Genomic DNA, 22,890 nt, shown 5'->3' on the forward strand with positions numbered 1-22,890 from the left:
TAATCTGTATTTTTGTATGTGATTTCTACTTTTATAAACTTGTTTTAAAATAAAACACATTTTTATAAAAATGAGTGCTTGAGCCAAGTTGTATCCCTTTTTATCCTTTCTTTTCTAAGTGTGTCATTAAAATGAAAAAACATTCATGGTGGGCTGCCATTTGACCAGAGGCCTCTGAGATTCTATAAAACAGCACAAAACACCATCCTTTTTACTTCATAATGATTGTCATATTAAAATGATAGTTTATAATGCATTTTGAAAAGATGCTAAATATCAGCTTATTATTTTTAAAGTGCCTGCAAAAGCAAGGACATTTACAAAACATTTGCATTTATGTGACTAAAGTGATAGTCAAGTTGTTAATAAAAATCAGCTAACACTTTTAAATACAGACGTGATCGGCTTAAACTGTGTATCTTAATGTCATTAGGAAACTTTCATATTTTATGCCCAGAAGGTTTCCCAGAGTTCAGCTCCTTTTGAAGCTATTTTCAAATGGTAGAATAGTGATTTTTTAATAATACCTAGTTTTGTTTATTCTTATACATTTTCACTACCATGCTTTTAAATGAAAAATGTCAAATACATGTGAGTAAGTAGAGAATATGACAAACCCATCACCAGTCACTATCCATGATTGCCATCCCTTTTTTACTCCCTAGACAGATAATTTTTAAACAAAACCCAGACCTGTAATTTCATAACTATTTCAGTATATACCTCTAAAAGATAGGGATTCTCCTGAATTAATTCTGATGCATTGAATATCAGGATGATGTTGAAGATCTCTGAGTTGTCTCAAGTATTTTCATTCTTGAGTTTGTTCTGATCAGGCTCCTACATGGACCACACATTGCATTTCATTGACAGTCTTAAAGTTTTAATCTTCAAGTTCCCTCTTGCAATTCCCTTGCAATTTGCTTATTGGTCATTTATTAGGCAATAAATGGGCTTGTTTTGTTTAATAATTTATTTTTGTTTAGTGAACCTAAATACTAAAAGTGCTGATATTTTTATATTTCTCTAAATGAATAACAAAAATCTAAGTTCCAATTTTGAACATTAAAAATCAATAATTAAGATATTCAAATTTTAAATGATTTTTATCTCTGGCTCCTTGTTTAGTAATTTCCTTTTTTATTTATCTTTTATTTATATATGACAGCAGAATGCATTACAATTCTTATTACACATATAGAGCACAATTTTTCATATTTCTAGTTGTATACACAGTATAATCATACCAATTCGTGTCTTCATACATGTACTTTGGATAGTAATGATCACATTCCACCATCATTAATTACCCCTTGCCCTCTCCCTTCTGCTTCAACCCTCTGCCCTATGTAAAGTTCATCTATTCTTCCCATCCTCCCACTCCCTATCCCACTATGAATCAGTCTCCTTATATCAAAGAAAACATTCGGCATTTGGTCTCTTGGGATTGGCTAACTTCACTTAGCATTATCTTTTCTATCTCCATCCATTTACCTGCAAATGCCATGATTTTATTCTCTTTTAATGATGAGTAACATTCCATTGTGTATATATGCCACATTTTTTTACCCATTCATCTACTGAAGGGCACCTAGGTTGGTTTCACAGTAGGCTATTGATGTGGCTGTGTCCCTATAGTATGTTGTTTTTAAATCCTTTCCGTATAGACCAAGGAGAGGGATAGCTGGGTCAAATGGTGGTTCCATTCCTAGTTTTCCAAGAAATCCCCATACTGCTTTCCATATTGGCTGCACCAATTTGCAGTCCCACCAGCAGTTTATGAGTGTATCTTTTTCCCCACATCTTCGCCAACACTTACTGTTTGTCTTCATAATAGCTGCCATTCTGACCAGAGTGAGATGAAATCTTAGAGTGGTTTTGATTTGCATTTCTCTAATTGCTAGTGATGATGAACATTTTTTCATGTATTTGTTGATCTTCTGAGAAGTGTCTCTTCAGGTCCTTGGCCCATTTTTATCTCTGACTCCTCCTTGTTTAGTGATTTTCTTAAAAATGTCTTAAAACCCATGAGTTAACACTTCATACCTTCCTTATCGTACAAAATAAGTCTGACATACTCCCAGCCCCTCATGAGTATGTTTAAAATAAAAAAACTGCATTTGAAAAATAACTGAACTCTTCTTTAGTTCAGCAGTATAGTTACTTACTTGATTCCCCCGACCACTATGTAGGTTTTTTTCCATATTACTTAGTTGTTACAGAATCCCTGGGATCTTTTATTACACAATAGGTAATTATCCTTAAGTATAAGGATATTGATGCAATGGAATGAATTTTTATTAAATAGTTCTAAATATACATTGCTATTTTCACAGGTGAGCAACAGGTCAACAAGGAGCAATAGTTTATTCTTAAATTTATATTTGACAAAATTTTTAAATTCAAGTGAATATTTCACACTAAAGTATTTAGAATGGTTTTTCTGATTGAAAAGAGAAGACTATATTTGGTAAAACTTGATTTGAGGTTCTAGGACCATGAATATAGATGCACATAGAACATCAAAAATATTGGGTTAAAATTATCTTCAAACTACATTTTCCAGGTAGGCACTTCACCCCTCTGATTAACATTATCACTCTGTGTCAAAGATTAGCAGTGAAAAAAGTCTACAGGACACAGAATAATACATAGCAGCTGGGGGACAGACTTTTCAAACAGTGTTTTTTGTTTGTCTGTAGCTGTATGTGGACAGAATGCCTTTATTTCTTCATGTTTATGAGGTACTCACGTGCTAGGCAAATGCTCCGCCTCTGAGCTAAAGCCCCAGACCTCAAAGAGTGTTTTAAGAAACTTGGTTTTCAAATAATAATCTATGCGTTAAGGAAATAATCAAATAAAAAGGAACTAACAAAGGTTTAATTTTATTCACGTGTAGTTGCCATTAAACAGTTAACTCATTCAAAAAAACATCTGTTATTCTAACATCTTTTGCCACTCATCTCTTAGAAATGAATTCCCACCATGGAGCAGAAGTTATATTGCAAATGGAGCAGAGTAAGTATTCTTAAAACCTTTAAAAATATGGCATATGAACAATTTCACACAATAGGTTGCCTATTAATGTTACATATTAACATCTATGGTAACATGTGAATAATCAGATTTACTTCCAAAATTAAAGGCAGAGTTGACATTTTTTTCAAGAAAGTATTTAAAACCTGTTAGAGTGGTTAATCCATAGTATGGAATTTAACTTCTTTCTTATATATATCATTTTTTGGAAAAAAAAATCAGATCCAGCTCTGGGAAAACTGATCTTTATTTTATTTCCATCTGATGTATCAATAAATTTGCTCTGAGAGTCTACGCAGATACTCTTTATGCAGGTACTCTTAATTAAGAGAAAAACAGATTCTTCTCCATTATACATCAAAACCTAGACCACTGTTGTACATTAACATTTTTTAAAGTATGGATAAAAGTAACATGTTAATCATTGGCAAAACTAAGAGCACTCATTTGACTACATATCTTAGCTTTCACAGAATTTTTACTTCTGAGGTCACTAGTCTCAAATACTATAGTCTCTCTCATTCATCAATGTAGATCAAGCACCTGACACAGAATAGATGACACAGTGAGGTTCATAAATATTTATCAATGACAACTGTTTTCACCATCAAGTGAAAAAAATATACAACTGAATAAATGGCATGATAATACCACTTCATCTTGCAGCAGTAAGAGCATTCTGTGAAAATTCTAGGGTTAAAGAATAAAATAATTTCCTCCAAAAATAAAGGAGTTCTCATAATGGGGGGAAAAGCCACGGCATTTTATCCTACAAAGCTATTATGCAAAATTTGAAATTAAATGAAAACCTCAATACTGAGCTACAGCCCTTGCTTTTGAAAAGCAAAGACATATTTGTTTATTAATCCATCCTCTGACAATATTAACACTAGATGAAAATATCTGTTAAAGATAATACCAATAGAAAATGTCTCCTAATAGAAGATGTCCCATCACTTCTTACTTTTAGTTCCTAACTCCATGTTAGAGAGTTTTAAAGATGGAAAACACCTATTGGACTCAAATCATTTTTTAAAAATTGACCCAAAATAGGTACTGGATAATTAAAACATTTTTAACAGCATCATGACTTTGTCCCATTGGTGTATTCCACCCAGTATTGTTGAAATTAACTAGAAGGAACATCAAATGGAAGTATCTGCAATTTCAAAAAGTGATTTATTAAATTTTTAAATCAAAAGTCACCACTTCATGTGTCCTAGCATTAGAAAATTCTTAGCACATATTAAAAAACACATTAACCTACTTTAATTAGGTGAATGTCAGGACTTAACAAAATTCCCCATCATCAAAAATTTTAAAAATTTTGACAGGTACTATAAAAAAATATTCCACAAAGGGAGAGGGAAGAAAAAAAAAAAAAAACTACCATACATACAGTCAAATTTAACTTGTACAGTTAAATTTTTAAATCCTAAATGTTTAATCCTTTATTTAAGCCTGACTCTCTACATTTGAAAAGATACCAACGCTCTTGGTTAACAATTGTAAATAGGAGAGAAATTTACTATTATCAATTCTAATACATTTAGTTCATTTTTCTCACAGAATGAATATCTTTTTTTCTATCAGAATCCAATTGAAGATTATTATCTCACTTTCTTTGTCACCTTTGAGCCCAGGAGCAACCAGTCCTAATAACCACCAAAACAAAAAAACAGTGTAGCTTTATGGCTGATGATCTGTTTCCACAGTAAAAATATTTTTCCAGTAATCAAAATTTGCAATCTGAGGAAATCCTTCACTGTTCTAGAAGCACAGTTCGAAGCTCATCTTCTTTATTGATCATCATTGAAGCAATTGCTCCATCATTAAATTCAAAAGAAGTTCCTCCATCCACAACCATACAGGCATCCCAACAACGAGAACGAACACAAACCCTAAGTAGAAGGAAACATTAAATATTGAGTTTCTTTAACCCTAAACAATAATTGATTTAAATTTTTATCTAAATTAGCAAATAATTTCGGCTTGATTTTAACAGTTAAGTTGCTCTTTGGCATGAGAGAATTAGCAACCACATAAATAATACAGGCATATTATCAAAGTCTCAAAATTTATATTTTCCAGATAGTACCCAATATTTATCAGTGAAGAAGTGCAGAGCTGATGGAACTAACAGGCTGTTTTCATATGACTGCTAAGTTATTACCATTACAAATATGTTAAATATTAAACAAGAATGTTATTTTCATGTAAATTTTTTACTTATGGTTAACACATAGAGGAGGCCCAAATCACTAAGATACAGCTTAACTGACAAACTTACATAAATGTCACCCAAATCAGGAAATCAGTGCCCTCTCCCAGTTGCCTTCTTCTTTCACCAAGCATATCCACTATTCTAATTTCTAACACCACAGCAGTAATAGTTTTATCTGTTCTTAAACTTTAGTAAAATGTGTAAAAATAACATTTATATAACAGGTATCATAGTACATCAGTTTAATTTTCATTTCCTGGATGAACAATAATGTCAAGCACCTTCCTAATGCTTACTGGATACCCACTTTTTGTGAAATGCCTTAGACTTTTGGTGTTTTTTCTACTGGTTTGGCTACCTTTTCATTGATTTGCAGAAATTTTTATATACAGGTTGAGTATCCCTTATCCAAAATGCTTGGAACCAGACAAGTTTTGGATTTTAGATTTTTTTCAGATTTTGGAATATTTATATACAAATAATGACATATCATGGGCTTGGGACCCAATTCTAAATACAAAATTCAATTGTTTTATGTATACCTTATATATACATAGACTGCAGGTAAATGTACACAATATTTATGATTGTAAATGTATACAATATTTCTAGAATGTATGCATTTTTGACTGTAATTCATCACATGACATCGGGTATGTAATTTTCCACCTGTATCTTCATGTCTGTGCTCACAAAGTGTAGGAAACTGAAGCATTACAAACTAGATTTTCAGATGGGATGTTCAACCTGTACATCTATTCTGGCTATGACCCCACTGCTGCAGATAAGTTTTGCAAATATCTTTCTCACTCTAGCTTGCCTTTTTCTTAATAGTATCTTTTGATTATTAGAAATTCTTAAATCTAGTATAATTAAATTTATTAGGGAGTCACTTTTAGGGAAAAGGTGACAGAAATGAACCCCACTCCAACCAGGTGGTGTACACCAGTAATTCCAGCAAAGTTGGGAGGCTGAGGCAGGTGGATCATAAGATAGGGGCCAGCCTCAGCAATTTAGTGAGGCCCTAGGCAGCTTAGTGAAACCCTATATGGAAAAATTTTTTGAAAAAAGAGCTGAAAATGTAGCTCAGCGTTAAAATGCCCCTGGATTCAATCCCTCATATCAAAAATAGAAAAAAAGAAATGAATCCTACTCTAACTTTGTGAGCCAGGCACAGTGGCACACACCTATTATTCCCAGGTACTTGGAAGCCTGCAGCAAAAGGATCACAATATGAGGTCAACTTCAGCAATTTAACAAGACTCTGAAAATTTTTTTTAAAAAAGGGGGTGAGGCCCTCCGAGAATATAACTCAATGGTATAGGGCCTCTAGGTTCAATCCCTATATTACTGCAATAAACAAATATTAATTTGTTCTTATTGTCTCGACACATTAAAAATACAGTAAATCAACATCACCCAATTAAATAAATATACACCTTCTTTTCACTTAAATTTTGGTTTCCCTAAAATAACAATAAATTTGAAAGAAAGTGTTTTAGCCAGGTCAGCATGATACCTCATTAGTTGCACAGATTCTACTTTTCTTGATAGAGTAAGTTAAATAAATGAATCTAATGAAGCTGAATACTCTTACAAATGTGATTTTAATTGATGACAGAGATGAAGAGAGTCACAAATCAGAGCCAAGTATGCTTACTTTGAGGAGAAACAACGCTGACGACTGCTTGAGAAAACTCTGTTTGCTATTGGTTCTCGAATACTGAAAAGTATTTTTGGTTCTTCTGGACTGTACAGCAGTGATTCATTATATTCATTTGTTACTACAAAGGGGAAAAAAAACAGTAGCACATTCAAAAAGGATAGTCACTTCTGAGAAGGGTAAAATGAAATATAAAGGCCATCCCCAACTTAAAAAGCCACTCTGTTCCAAAGGTCTGTTAGGTAGCAAGTTTCCTGGCACTTACAACATACATCCCACTAAAAGAACACCAAAAACAAAAGCCTTAGAAAAGCCTTAGAAATAAATATCAGGTTCCACAATTATTAGCCCACAGTAAAATGGAAATAGATACAGTTTGGGTGGGTGTGGTGGGGGTGCTGGGATAAGTTACTATAAAGCTAGTAATGAAGAAACAGAACTAGCTAGACACACTCAAAAATGTAACTCAAGTTGTCATTTTCTCCTGACAAGTTCTTTCCAGAGCTCCACGTCAAAGAGTTGATGTTAATACTCGTGATATAAAATGCAGTCTCAAACAATGATAGGCAACATGCTTTCTTCAATGAAACTGTCATTACTCAAGATATTTCTAGAAATCAGTAGACCCTGCTTTCTCTCCATCCAAGAGGCACAGGAAGGTTGGCATGAAAAGTACAAGTGGGTAAAGACAACCGTATAAGATGGTGCAGTGGCACATGCCTGTGGTCCCAGCTACTCAAGAATCTAAAACAAGAGAATCACTTGAGCCCAGGAGTTTAAAGGCTACTATGGGCAGCACAGCAAGAAGCTCTTTATAAAAAAATAATTAAATAAGGTGATGAGAAGGAGGAGGTTTGAGTAGGGATACACCTGTATAAAGAAATCAGGCTTGAAAGTAAGTTTAGTTGAGCACCATGTTAAAAAAAAAAAAATCACAAGCCTGTCAAATAATCTACTTTTTTATGAAAGTATGATCTGAATTACAAATATTCCTCAACTTAAAACAGAATTACATCTGATAAACCCACCATGAGTTAAAAAAATATTATAAATTAAAATCACCTATCCCACTGAACATCATAGTAACACAGAATCTAGGATATTAACTATTTCCTCTCCCAATCTTATAACAAATAGGGAGCTGGAGCTCACTGTCATGGGAAAAGATCAATATTCAAAATTCAAAATACAGTTTCTCCTGAATGCACAACACTTTTGCATTATCAAGTTGAAAAACCATATTTGGCTCTTTAAAAAACTTCATCTACCCACAAAAATTAAAATTGGCCTCCTTGGGAACACATCACATAAAACATGTTAGCTCTGACAGAAAATTCACAATAGTTCCAGGAATGTCTGTCACAGGGATTGTATTACTGGCATTCACCACTACTTTTGAATAAGACAGTCAAATCTTCAAAGTAAAAACATCCATTAAATAAAGCTATTATATATTAAGATAAAAATATACATTTTATATATATAATTTATATGTCTGACATAACTTCAGTTTCACATATATTTTTTAGGTCTTTGACACATATATGTACAAATTTATGAGGCACAATGTGATGTTCTGATTCATGTATACACTGGGTAGTGATCAACTCAGGGTAATTAGCATATCTGTCACCTTAAACTTTTATCATTACTTTATGGTTATATTTTAAGTTAAATTATATAATTAAGAATTGATTATTATATGTGTCTAATTTTCCTTCCTTTGATACACATTTAATGCTAATGCTAGTTGATAAACCACAATTAAAATCATCTTTTTGGTCTCAAATTCAAAGAACAGAATCTTTTGTAAAGAGATGAAGCCATGAAAAGATAAACACAGACAAGGAAGAACCTTCCATAATGGCACACTGAATTAAGGCATGCCATTTCCTATTTTGAGGACATGAATTTTCCTATACCCCATTACATGTCTACAGTTACAATGTTTTGATATAAGGATTATATTTAGGGCTGTGGTTGTAACTAACTGGTAGAGCACTTACCTAGTAAGTGTGAGGCACTGGGTTTGATTCTCAGCACCACATACAAATAAATAAAGGTCCATCAACATGTAAAAAATATTTTTAAAAAAGGGTTATATTTCATAGTTGATAAAATTCACAAAATAAAAGTCCAACTTTAAACTTTAAATGTAGTTAACTTTAAATGTAGTTATATTATTTAACTACATTTAAAAGGATGAATTAAAGAGCACGTTTGAATCCAAAAAAGTACTGTGCTTTCCTAATTGAACAATATTCCACATTGTCATTCTCAAAATTAATTCAAAACTAAATTGTTATTTATATTAATGATGAATATCATCTGTTACTGACCTTTCTCTACCAATTCTCTGTTTAATGGAAGATTCAAATTTCCTTGTCGTTTTGCTAATAAAAGAGAAAAAGGGAAATATCTTCATTAAATAGTTTATATCATATAATAACTAATACATATCATATATGCATTATATAGCATATAACAATCATGTTATAACATGTAATAGCTGTTTTGGTACTCACCAATATTTAAAACATCTTCCACAGCCTGAGTTGCAACCCTGTTAATATTGAATGACCTAGAAACAAAAATCACATAATTCTTTTTTGTATTAATTCTAAAAACATGCTTAAAATGAAAAGTGTACAATCTACTTAATACACAAAGAATCCTTAGAAATTATTGTTACAAATGAAGACAGTTAACAACTGACAATGTTTTGATATAGGTATAGAAAAGAAGCATTCTCATATACTGTTAGGAATACAAAAGCTACAGTTGGAAAGTAATTATGTACTATCAAACTTTAAAATGAACTTACTTCTCAATCTAGCAATTTATCATAAAATATACTTCAAAATATAATGCACTTGGATATATACAGGAAAACTTACTGAAGCACTGTTTATAACTATAAAACAACTCAAATACACACCCAGAGGAAGGTGATGAAGTAAATTATATTAGAGCTACTAGTTATATGATATTAAAAAGAACCGCTGAATGTAGCTGTGCACTCCTTTAATCCGAGCTACCTGGGAGACTGAGGCAAGACTATCACAAGTAACAGGCCAGTAACAATTTAGAAAAGTCCTAGACAATTTAAGGAGACCCCATCTCAAAAAAGATTGGGGATGTAGCTCAGTGGTAAAGCACAAGAGAACAAGAGAGAGACAGACAGACACAGACAGATGCAGGGAGAAAGAGAAACAAACCACCAATATGTGCTGATGTGGAAGGATAACTAAGATATTAAGTTAGAAAACAAGAGGCATTATAATAAGGTGTGTGTACATACTAGAGCTATGAAATGATAAATACTAACTTTTAACTATATATATATCCTTTTGTACTATATAACATGTTACTTTAATAGTTTCCTCGGAGAAATGTACCTGTATGATGCCAAATTGTGTCACTTAAAAATAAATATTAGTACAAAATAGATAACCTTTTTAAAATTTTTTTAGTTGTCGATGGACTTTTGTTTTATTCATTTATATGCAGTGCTGAGAATCGAACCCAGTGCCTCACCCATGCTAGGCAAGCACTCTGCCACTGAGTCACAACCCCAGCTCCTAAAATAGATAACTTTTACAAATATTCCTGTCCTGACATTTATAAAGATCATAAGGAAAGGTTTTTTAAAAATTCAGAAATTTAAACTTCTACTGCCTCATACCTTCTCTTACATGAACTTATGAACCAACATGACTTAAATCAGTGGCTCTTAACTTCAATGCAGGAATTACTCCCTAAACTCTCTAACTCTATACATTCACATTTGTATACAAATGCAAAAACACTTTGGACATTCAAGACAAACTATAGATACACAAAAATTTACATGTGAAATTTACACTCCAATTTCACATTCCAACCTCATTCTTGCCTCTCTACCTTTGCTCAGACTTTTGAATTACAATATATAATAGGCAAAAGACAGTGACTAGTATGTCCTTATAATAAAGACAATTTTATGGAGTTTTTTAAGTCTTTTTTAAGTTTTTTTAAGTCTTTATAAATTTCTAACTCCTCTGAATTACAACTAGGTAAGATTATTTTCCTATGGTTGTAATCTAGACCTTAGTGAATTCATAACTATGTTTAGGAAAGAAAGACCAATAGTATGCCTACACAGGTGTTAGCTAGGACACAACATACTTTTTGTTAGTTCTAAAATCTTCACCAAGAGTTCCCATTTGAAATCAGATATAACCTCTACTAAAGATATAACCTATAATAAATTGAACGAGGCATAATGACACACATCTGTAATCCCAGTGACTCAGGCGGCTGGGGCAAGAAGATCAGCCTCAACAAGACCTAAATCAAAATACAAATAAAAAGGACTGATGATGTTATAATAAGGCACCCCTGGCTTTAATCCCCAGGTATAAAAAAATTTTAAAATTTAGACAAGAAAATGGAAGGTAAACTGAGTAGCTTTTCTTCATCTGCTACTAATATTCCATGCACAGAAACACCTCTTCACTCTTAAGTCTAGTAGTGTGGAATGTATGGAGGAGAACTGGGAACAGTCTTAAGAAGAAACTCTGAAACACTCTAGAGTATTTGTGAGAAACTAGATAATGTAATAATTATCACATACCTCCAGAGTATTTGTAGAAAATTAAATAATGTAATTATCTTGGCAGAGAACTGCAATAAGGGGAGAGCTCGGGGGCACTTGGTATGCAGCACAATCACTATACCCCACCCCTGTGGAACAATTTCTAGAAATGCAAAGATGAAATTCCCTGTAATTTTTTTCTTCCCTGGACACATAGTTAGGCTTTATTTTCTAGTCCCTCTGGCCAAATAATCACGTGACTGAGTTCTAGCTAAAATAATCATGATAGATGACACTTCCAAGCCTGGCTCCCCAGCCTCCCAGGAAACCCTCCATGGTTTTCCTCCTCTTGTGGCTTGATATAGATGAGTACAGAGACTTCAAGAGCTGCGTCTAAAAGATGGCAGAGTTACAGAATGAAAGGAACCTGGCCCCCTATATAACCACTTGAAGGGGAGCCGCCTGTCAATTAGGAATACCCACTCTGTACTTTATGAGAACAAAAATAAACTTCTATTATGTTAAACCACTGAGGTTTGGAGTATATTAGTTACATACAAAAAGTTAGCTAACCTGAGTCCTACATTTCCACATTTCTTTTTGAAGACAAAGACTGAGGTCACTTAAGAAAACAAACTTTTCTCTATCAAGAATTAAAAGAAGAGCTAGACACGGTGGCACATGCCTGTAATCCCAGTGGCTCGGGAGGCTTAGGCAGGAGGATCAAGAGTTCAAAGTCAGCCTCAGCAAAATCGAGATGCTAAGTAACTCAGTGAGACCCTGTCTTTAAATAAAATATACAATAGGGCTGGGGATGTGGCTCAGTGGTTGAATGCCCCTGAGTTCAATCCCAGGTACCCCCACCTCAAAAAAAAAATTAAAAGAAGAGCACAAGAAATAGATTACACTGATCTTTGCTTTTGAATGTCTCCTTAGAACTTTGCAGTTTAAAGTTAAGACCAGAATTTAAATACTGGAGCTGGGGATGTGGCTCAAGCGGTAGCGTGCTCGCCTGGCATGCGTGCGGCCCGGGTTCGATCCTCAGCACCACATACAAACAAAGATGTCGTGTCCGCCAAAAACTAAAAAATAAATATTAAAAATTCTCTCTGTCTCTCTCTATCTCTCACCTCTCTCTTTAAAAAAAAAAAGAATTTAAATACTGGCTTCAACATTTATTAGCTTCACAGTCGGGGGCAAGTCAGTTAACTTCCAAGGCATTTTATATTGTTAAATTAAAATCATATACATTGAAAGTATTTGTGAGAAATTAAATAACATAATTATCTTGGAACCAAAAAAGTGCTCAGAAATAGAAGTGTGCTAAAACATCAGGATATATAGAAATGTCTAGCTTTCCCCCCAACCCCTATGACCCTTGGGGCTTCTCTTCTCCCCTGCATTTTATTAAGAGAAGATCAAGCATAGCAAAAAAAAAAAAAAAAAAAAAAAAAAAATCATCAGAAATGGGAAGGAGGAGGCAGAACATGTAGGAAGAAACAAGTTATATAGGACAAAGAGCCTCTAAGGTGACAGGAATAGGATAAAGTTAAGAGAGCTCTATTAAAGCATACATGATAATAGGTTTTAATAAGCAGTGCAGAGAAGGCTGAAATTCTAAACTAAATCTTACTTATCCAAATGCAACACATACACAGGACTCAGACTAACAGGTGCATGTAAAGAGTGAGCATTACAGCGGTTGTCATTCTTTATATTCTTCTCATTACTGGAAATTGGAAAACTAAAACTATCAAAATTACACTCCAGGGCAGAAAGTCAAAGTCCCACTGCCTTTAGCAAAAGCACTATTTCACCAAGATTTGCAAGCTTATCTTAACAATTCATCAATAAAACTGCTATGGTTTGAATACATCCCCTAAATTCATATATCAGAAACTTAATCCCAGTGCAACAATGTTGAGCTTTAAGAGGTGATTATATCTAAGGCTCTGCCCTCACAAGTAGGTTAATGCTGTTATCTCAAGGGTGGGTTCCTGATAAAAAGATGAATTCAGTCCCCTCTCTATCACCCTTCTACCTTCCATGATGGAATAACACAGCAAAAAAGCTCTTACCAGATTTCAACATCTTGATATTGAACTTTACAGCTTCTATAACTGTGAGAAATAGAGCTATTCATTATAAATTACCCAGTCTATGTTGTTCTGTTACAGTAAAGCAAAACGGACCAAGACAACAACCTAAAGACTCATCCTTCAATTGTGTGGCCTCTGGAGATGGCTTAGAACCCCTCTTCTTCTCTACTTAAAAGCTGACTCTCCTTTATCAGGTAGCACAATTAACAGTGATACAGTGAAAAAAAGCACTGGTTTTTCAGTCAAGCACACTTGTGCTTGCATCAAAGTTCTGAAAGGAGTTACATGACTTTGGGCCTTAACATTTATCCTTGCTAAGCTTACCATCTTCCTTTATAAAAGGGAGATATTACTGTTATCTTTTTAAGACTTCTATTAGAATTAATGCATGAAAAGCATCTAGTACAATACAAAGTAGCAGGGGCTAAATAACTGACAGCTTGTATTATAATGCATAGACTATAAATTTACAGAATCAAAGAAGTTCAGAAGTAATATTATTGCACCTGTTCCATTTTTCTCATCTTGCAAGTAAGGAAATGTGTATGGTTGCAAAGCTAGATAGCAGTTTAACCAGCACTCCTAACTCACAGGCAAGTACTTTTTTAATTATGACACAATTCACATTCTTATGCATAAGAATACTGGGGGAAAAGAGAAAGAACCTGGGGAACTACTTCTAATTCTTACTCCAATTTTCAACAAGTGCACACCATGTTCAATAGAAACTGCTGCTACGACAAATGAAAGCGGTTAGTTAAAATGTTTCCAATTTAATCTATGAGAAAGTCATAAGATAATTTTATATGGGATATTAGACGATTAAATTTTTCTTTAAATAACTATGGAAAAAGTAATTTTAGAAATGTTCCTCTCAACTAGCCCTCAGGAAAATGAAATGTTAACCTATCTTTTAAAATAATACTTATTTTTCCCAAAATATTATTTTATTTGGCAACAACCAAGTTTTTCCTTAAAAGATACAAAGTTACTTAATGTGAAAAATGATATAATAAATGAAATTATACAATATCTGAAAATTACTTCAAAATCCCATGGGACAGAAGACATAGGTCAGGCAAGTACACAGAGAAAACAACATTGGGCATTAGTTGATAATTACTGAACTGCCTAATGGATACATGGGGATTCATTACACTACTTTGTCTACTCTTACATCAATTGAAAATTTTCTACAATAAAAAGTTTTAAAAGTCATATTAAAAAAGTAGGCAATATGGTACAGAATAGAGGACACAGAGACTAATCCACAAAGTTACAACTATCTTATATTTGATAAAGGGGCTAAAAGCATGCAATGGAGGAAGGATAGCATCTTCAACAAATGGTATTGGGAAAACTGGAAATCCATATGCAACAAAATGAAACTGAATTCCCTCCTCTCGCCATGTGCAAAAGTTAACTCAAAATGGACCAAGGAGCTTGATATGAAATCAGAGACTCTGCGCCTGGTAGAAGAAAAAGTTGGCTCCGATCTACATATTGTGGGGTCGGGCTCCAAATTCCTTAATAGGACACCCATAGCCCAAGAGTTAATAACAAGAATCAACAAATGGGACTTACTTAAACTAAAAAGTTTTTTCTCAGCAAGAGAAACAATAAGAGAGGTAAATAGGGAGCCTACATCATGGGAACAAATTTTTACTCCTCACACTTCAGATAGAGCCCTAATATCTAGAGTATACAAAGAACTCAAAAAATTAAACAATAAGTTAACAAATAACCCAATCAACAAATGGGCCAAGGACCTGAATAGACACTTCTCAGAGGAGGATATACAATCAATCAACAAGTACATGAAAAAATGCTCACCATCTCTAGCAGTCAGAGAAATGCAAATCAAAACCACCCTAAGATACCATCTTACTCCAGTAAGATTGGCAGCCATTCTGAAGTCAAACAACAACAAGTGCTGGCGAGGATGTGGGGAAAAGGGTACTCTTGTACACTGCTGGTGGGACTGCAAATTGGTGCGGCCAATTTGGAAAGCAGTATGGAGATTCCTGGGAAAGCTGGAAATGGAACCACATTTGACCCAGCTATTGCCCTTCTTGGACTATTCCCTGAAGACCTTAAAAGAGCGTACTACAGAGATACTGCCACATCGATGTTCATAGCAGCACAATTCACAATAGCTAGACTGTGGAACCAACCCAGATGTCATTCAATAGATGAATGGATTAAAAAATGTGGCATTTATACACCATGGAGTATTACGCAGCAATAAAAAATGACAAAATCATGGAATTTGCAGGGAAATGGATGGCACTAGAGCAGATTATGCTAAGTGAAGCTAGCCAATCCCTAAAAAACAAATGCCAAATGTCTTCTTTGATATAATGAGAGCAACTAAGAACAGAGCAGGGAGGAAGAGCAGGAGGATAAGATTAACATTAAACAGAGACATGAGGTGGGAGGGAAAGGGAGAGAAAAGGGAAATTGCATGGAAATGGAAGGAGACCCTCATTGTTATACAAAATTACATATAAGAGGTTGTGAGGGGAATTGGAAAATAAACAAGGAGAAAAATGAATTACAGTAGATGGGGTAGAGAGAGAAGATGGGAGGGGAGGGGAGGGGGGGATAATTGAGGATAGCAAAGGTAGCAGAATACAACAGTCACTAATATGGCATTATGTAAAAATGTGGATGTGTAACCGATGTGATTCTGCAATCTATATTTAGGGTAAAAATGGGAGTTCATAACCCACTTGAATCTAATGTATGAAATATGATATGTCAAGAGCTCTGTAATGTTTGGAACAACCAATAATAAATAAATAAATAAAAGTAGGCAATAAAACTCTAAATTAAACCATCCAAACTTAAAATCAACTTGATAACACTGGTTTAACTATTGTTGTGAGCTTATAGTCATTTATTCGAAAAAAATATTTGAGTAAATATATATTAGGCACTATGTGTGTACACACACACACACACACACACACACACACACACAGGAAAACAACAGTAGTCACCATCTCAAATCCCTAAAGTTGTTCAAACTAGCTGGATATTAGCATATTAGATTACTAAGAATGTGACAGATGCCATAATAGCACTATGAGAGAAGTGCTAGGGAAGGACAAAAAGGGGATTAATTCATTGTGCTGAAAGGACATGAATTGGAACCGTGTGTTGATGAAGATTTCATAAGGAGAATGAAGACTGGATTTTTTAGCTAGTGGATGCAAAGTTGAGAGTGCTCAGACATTCAAAGTAGGAAAAACTTGCATTGAGCAAAAACAAAAAGGCAAGAGAGAACAAAATATGTGCTGAGAATTGCAAATAGCCTGTGGTATCTGCAGCTAGTAATGAGTAGGGGTAAGGGCAGGAATAAGGCCAGTGAGGTACCTACGGCCACATTTCATAAGCCTTTACATGACAACTAAGTAATATGAACACAGGCAGGGGTCAATGAAAAGTTTTAAGGCAGAACACACAGAGGCAAATCTATCTACACTTTAGAAGTTACTACTCTGTTAATAGTGTGTAGAGGACAATCAGAAGAATAAAAGATGAGACACAAAAGACATCCACTAAAAGGATGGGGGCCTGGACAAAAGAAGCTGCAGTAGGAACTGAAAAAAATGAGCAAATATTTAGAATATGCAATGAGCTGGATTAGAGACGAGGCTGTACAGAGAGGGGAATGAAGAATGGGAAGACGGAAAGGTCAGAGCAAGGTTTTGAGAAGTGATGTTTTTTCTCTGGAGCATAGAGATGGTTAAATACTGATGGTATTAAGCAACACAGGGAACATGGAAAGAAAAACTAAGTTCAGTTTTAAATGTGTTGGATTTGATGTCTATTAACATTCTATCTAGCAAATAATTTTAGAATATGAGTATATTCTTGGGAAAGAAGACAGTCACAAATATGTTTGGGTGGCATCTGCATGTTTCCTTGGTTTGAAACAGGTTCTCTGTCACCCAGGTTGGCCTCAATCTCCTGGGCTCAAGAGATTGAGATCTTCCTACCTCAGCTTCCTTAAGTAATTGGGTCTACAGGTATCCAGCTCCCAGCCTCTTTTTGTATTATACTTTGTGTTCATTTACTATTTAAAATATTCTTAACATTTAAAAAGTATATAATATCCCAAACTGCTTCCCATTTCCTTTTATATCTTTGTAAACCTAGTGCAGTAGGCCCAATAATGACCAATCCAAGTTGCAGGCATAACCCAAGAAGTCTAGGCAGGACTACTAGACCCAGGTGGTGAGTGAATCCGAAACTGGGCCAAATCTACACAATAACACCAGCTACCTCTTATGCACCAGAGACCTTAGATGCCCCACTATGAAGTGCCAAATAAGTTACATCACTTAAAATGTTTCACAAATCTTGATAAGCAACATCCCAAACTACTCACCAGGCCTTGGATCCCGTTCCAGTACACAAATTGAGCCCTGAGCTCTTCTGTTTTTCCCACGGTCCATCATCAACTGAAATTTCGTAGTAGGATGCCCTATGAATTGATAATATAAAACTGTTTGCTAAGTTTATGATTCACAATAAAAAATAAATAGTCTTCTTCAGAACTGATAAATTCTAAGTAAGCAAGTCAACTTAGCCAAGACATACCTTACTTAGTAGGCACATCTCTCAGGTACTAGTTCCAATTTAAGTGAAAAAAGTTATAAGGGAAAAAAAATTGCATGTCTGCATGTCTTTCTGATCCATATTCTCCTTTCTATCTTTAATATTTCAAACAGGGGCTATACATTTTTAGCTAGCACTGCTGCTACTGCTCTTATGAAATCTAACACAGCTTCATATCAGGATTCAAAAAAGAAAATAACATTCTGAGGTAAATTTCATTCTTGATGGTTAGTCCTTGATATATCTAAATCTGTATCTAAAATTTTTTGAGTTACTAATGGCTTCTGTTAAACTTGTTTCTTAAGTTATATGCTAATACACCACCTTTTAAATTGGTAACAGTTAAAGTTGTAAAGAAAAATTTCAACCAATTCTCTATTAGCAGACAAAACTAAGAAAAAAATTACAACTGTAATTTCTAAAAGATTATATTTCTTAGAACACTGTATAAATATGAAATCAAATGGGTTTCCTGACACTACCCAAAGTGATACTATTCTTTAACTCCATGCATACATAAATGATTTAAAATTATGCAAAGAACTTCTGAAATGTGTAAAAGCCTATTTTGTAAATTATCTTAAAATAATGGTGTCAACATTAAATTATTTTCAGCAAATACAAATGTTAAATCTTAATAACAACATTTCAAAATAATGACAATGATTAGATGTGATTGCAAACACTAACACTCTGGATGATTTATCACTTACTCTAACCCTTTCAAATTTCTCCTGCAATCTCTTCATTTGTGGTGGTTTTACATAATACAACTCCTTTTCATTTTTTTCTCTGAAGTTATCATTTCTTATAAAAAATAGCACACCTACTATGCACATTTAACCTATTTCATAGTTTTCTTACATCTTCCTAGAAAATTCATGTTAGAAGCCTATTATGTACAGACAAGCCAAATCCAGAGAAATGGTTGCTACTATGCTAGAATCAAGTAGAAACAAGAAATTAGAAGTAAGTTGGGGTAGAAGAGAAGTACAAGGGGAGAGAAAGAAAAGCAAGTTGGATAAGAGATGCTGAGTCAAAAAAATGAGCAAATTTAGTGTCATTCTCACATGCAGGTTTATTGAGATTAGTCAATTTAAAGAATTTTTGTTTTGGGAAAATTATTTTTTAAGGCAGCAATAAAACTCACAGTCCCTTTAGAGTGGGTATACTTCTTCTTAAATTGTCCACTGCTACAGCCCAAGAATAAGACATTCTAGGTTAGAACAAATAAGAGAAAAGAAAAAAGAGATTGGGCTTTTAAAATGTTCTTAAATCTAAGAACATTATAAATGAGGCAGGAATAATATTGCTGCACTTCATATTTTCCAAGCGAAGTACTTAGGTTTTTGGAACATAGTAAAGCCTCAACATAGGGTCTGGAATCTGAAATAATGGGCATACATAAAAATTCCAACACTAGCTAATGATATAACCTTGGGCAATTTATTTTAACCTTCCAAATTTTAATTTCTTTTCAGTGATAAATTCGACTACCTTTCTCATAGGGTTTTTTGTAAGCATTAATGAGATAACAAACAATACACAGCTTGATATATAGCAGATATCCAATAAATGGTCATTTTTTCCCTATGGCTCTTACATCACAGAATCCTTAAAAGTAAGTTCTAATACCCCCAATATTTAACCAAGTTCAATAGTATCAGAAACCAACTCACTGCTGCCCTGATCTTAGTAAAGACAGTAAAGAGACATTATCCTTGGGACTTCACTGCCTCCCCACGTATATCATCTAGTCCCAGGTTTTTCCTTTTATAAGTTATTTTTTAGTTAAGTACAAAGAATAAAGCAATGCTAGTTGAAGCTTGAAGCAGTTAACCATAAATCATTAAATACACAAACAGAATAAAATAAGCCATCAAGTGGCTTGCATAGACAAAGCATGAATTCACAAAACATTTTACCTTTGTCATCTATTTAATTTAATGGACTTTCTCCAATATCACTTGAAGTTGTTGCTGTCTTATGTGTTGGCAATAATAACCAGATTATATCACTAGTTATGGTTACATTTTCTCCTCCTCTCTTTTAGCACATAATACTTACTATTCATCTTCATATTGATTCAAACTTGATATATAACCAAAGAAAACAATTTATATATAGCATAGACCTTACTATGTTAAATACATTTTTACATGTTAGTATATTTTTAAGTTTATTTCCTTGAAGAATGAGGTTTACTTTTAAGACTTTTAAAAATTATATATTTTTTACCCTCCAAAAAATTAAAATACTACCAATGACTTGTACATTGTATCCCCAATGACTAGTACATTGTACATAACAGGTACATAATATATTTTTGTCGGATAAATTTGATATTACATACAACAAAAAAATAACAATTCAAAAAGATTATTCAAATCATCCTGCTGACTTAGGTTGTTTTGTTTTTGGTATAGAGATTGAACCTTGGGGCACTTATAACCACTGGGTTATATCCCTTGCCCTTATTAAATAAATAAGCTTAATTCTTTTTACTATAACTTGAGTTGATAATAAAGTTATTTACTATTGTCTACAATGTGCATATATTTTAGTTAGACGAATTTTTCTCATCATAACTAAACTCTTTTTACAAAAGTAGATGGCTAGAAACAAAAGAATTAAATAAAAATTCCATGAATTTAGAAAGTTAGGGAATCAATTACACAGCCCCTAAATAGTCACAGGGTTCTGGTAGCAGTAAATGGGACATAAAACACATACTAATCTTCTATCCCTAACTTACTGATATCTATAAAAATGATAGGGTCTAGAGTACTGTCAGGGTCTAAAGTACTACCAAAATTTATATTAACTTTACATTATATAAGTCAATTTTTAGCTGGTTAATAAATACATGTCATGCAAAAAAATAAAAATAAAATAAATTGACAAATAAGACTAAATCATACTTAGGTCCCATACAAGAAATTTTATTGTTAGGAAAACACATACTATATTTTTATACTACTAATGAGGAACCATATTAACTTTAATTTTTCTTACTAATGGTTATGATTTTAAACTGTATTATGATTTGGATGGTGTTCCCCAAAAGCCAAGAAGGCTTGGAGAAGAAATGATTGGGCTGTTAGAACTTTAACCCAATCAGCAAATTAATCCCCGATAGGATTAACTGGGTGGTAACTGAAGACAGTTCGGGTATAGCTAGAGGTCGGTCTTTGGAGGCTTGTATTTGGGGTATGCATTTTATATCTGAGGAGTGAAGTCCCTCTGCTTCCTGATCATCATGTGAGCTGCCTTCCTCCACCACACTCTTCTACCATGTTGCTCTGCCTCATCTCAAGCCCCCAAGGAAAGGAGCCAGCAGTCTATAGATTGGGACTTCTGAAACCCATAAGCCCTCAAATAAACTCTTCCTCTTCTACAGTTGTTCTTTTAGTCACAGAAGTGGAAAAACTGACTAAAACAGAAACTGGTACCAGGAGTGGGGTTGTTGCTGTAATTAACCTGACCATGTGGTTCAGAAGCTTTTGGAGCTCTTAGAATTGGTGGGAGGAATTTGAGATGCTTATTAGTACAAGCTGGAAATGGTTTAGACTCTTGTAAGCAGAGCTTAATTTCTACTTCTGGTGGGTGCTCGGAAGACCAGAATACCTACAGGACCAAGAACAGTAAAGACAGGGCTCAAGAGGAATCAGAGGAGGACTCTATTGGAATTTGGAGTAGAAGCCATTCATGTTATGCTCTGGCTGAAAAGTTGCCTACATTTTGCCCGTGTCCTGAGACTACATGTGAGGCTGATTTTTAAAGCAAAGGACTCCTTACTGTGGTGGAAGAAATTTCTAGACAGCATAGCATTCAGGTGGTGGCATGGATATTGCTGGCAGATTGTAGCCAAATTTATTGTGATAATCAGGAGAAGAAAGCAGAGAAAAAAGATTTGAAAAACTTAAGACTTGAAAGGTGGGTCATTGGGGGTGTGCCTTTGGGGTATGTTTTTGTATCTGGCGAGTGGAGTCTCTCACTACTTTCGGATCACCATGTGAGCTACTTTGCTCTACCACACACTCTGCTGCCAGGATGTTTAGTCTCACCTTGAGCCCCAAGGAATTGAGCCAGCTGTATATCGACTGAGACCTCTTAACCTGTGAGCTCTCAAATAACTTTTCCTCCTCTACAATTGTTCTGGTTGGGTCTTTTAGTTACAGCAGTGAAAAAGCTGACTAAAGCAAACTATCAATATAATTTTCTTCAAATGTGTTACACTAAAAAGAACACATTACCTCCTAGGTAGCATTCTTGTCAATAATGCCTTATCTGAATCTTATCATGAAGTGAAAACAAAATTATACAAATAAAAAAGAAAAAAATGGTAATTCTGCAAACCAGCTGGCTTAGACTACTCTAAATTATTAATATCATAAATGACAAAACAGGTGGGGCTAAGGAGCTATTCTTAATTTTAAAGGACTAGAAATGAGCAGATGCAATGTGTGATTCTTAATTGGATCTTGGATAAAACCAAGCAAACAAACAAATCAACTTTAAGACACTAAGACCAATTAATGGAGAAATTCTCTATTATTTGAGAAAGGTCTTACTATATGACCCAGGTTGGCTTCAAACTCCTAAATTCAAGCAATCCTCCTAACTCAGTCTTCCAAGTAGCTGGGACTATTGGCATATGCCATTG

The 22,890-nt window shown here is 34.1% G+C and overlaps 1 protein-coding gene across 2 annotated transcripts in view; it reads right to left on the reverse strand.

The window, feature by feature from the left end:
* Window positions 1-3,265: 3,265 nt before the first annotated feature.
* The window catches only part of Nadk2 (NAD kinase 2, mitochondrial), a 48,369-nt gene continuing 28,744 nt past the window's right edge, over window positions 3,266-22,890 (reverse strand). The window contains exons 8-13 of one of the 2 annotated variants that reach the window (XM_076857378.2): window positions 19,375-19,440; window positions 17,995-18,090; window positions 9,449-9,504; window positions 9,263-9,316; window positions 6,921-7,044; window positions 3,266-4,937 (exon numbers count right to left, since the gene is read on the reverse strand). In XM_076857378.2, the coding sequence (XP_076713493.1) occupies window positions 4,799-4,937; window positions 6,921-7,044; window positions 9,263-9,316; window positions 9,449-9,504; window positions 17,995-18,090; window positions 19,375-19,440 (535 nt within the window). In that variant the 3' untranslated portion in view covers window positions 3,266-4,798. The remainder of the gene's footprint in view (window positions 4,938-6,920; window positions 7,045-9,262; window positions 9,317-9,448; window positions 9,505-17,994; window positions 18,091-19,374; window positions 19,441-22,890) is intronic. The other variant, XM_076857379.2, reaches the window with a different exon arrangement.

This window comes from Callospermophilus lateralis, chromosome 5 (assembly GCF_048772815.1).
Source record: "Callospermophilus lateralis isolate mCalLat2 chromosome 5, mCalLat2.hap1, whole genome shotgun sequence".
Classification (NCBI taxonomy): Eukaryota; Metazoa; Chordata; class Mammalia; order Rodentia; family Sciuridae; genus Callospermophilus; species Callospermophilus lateralis.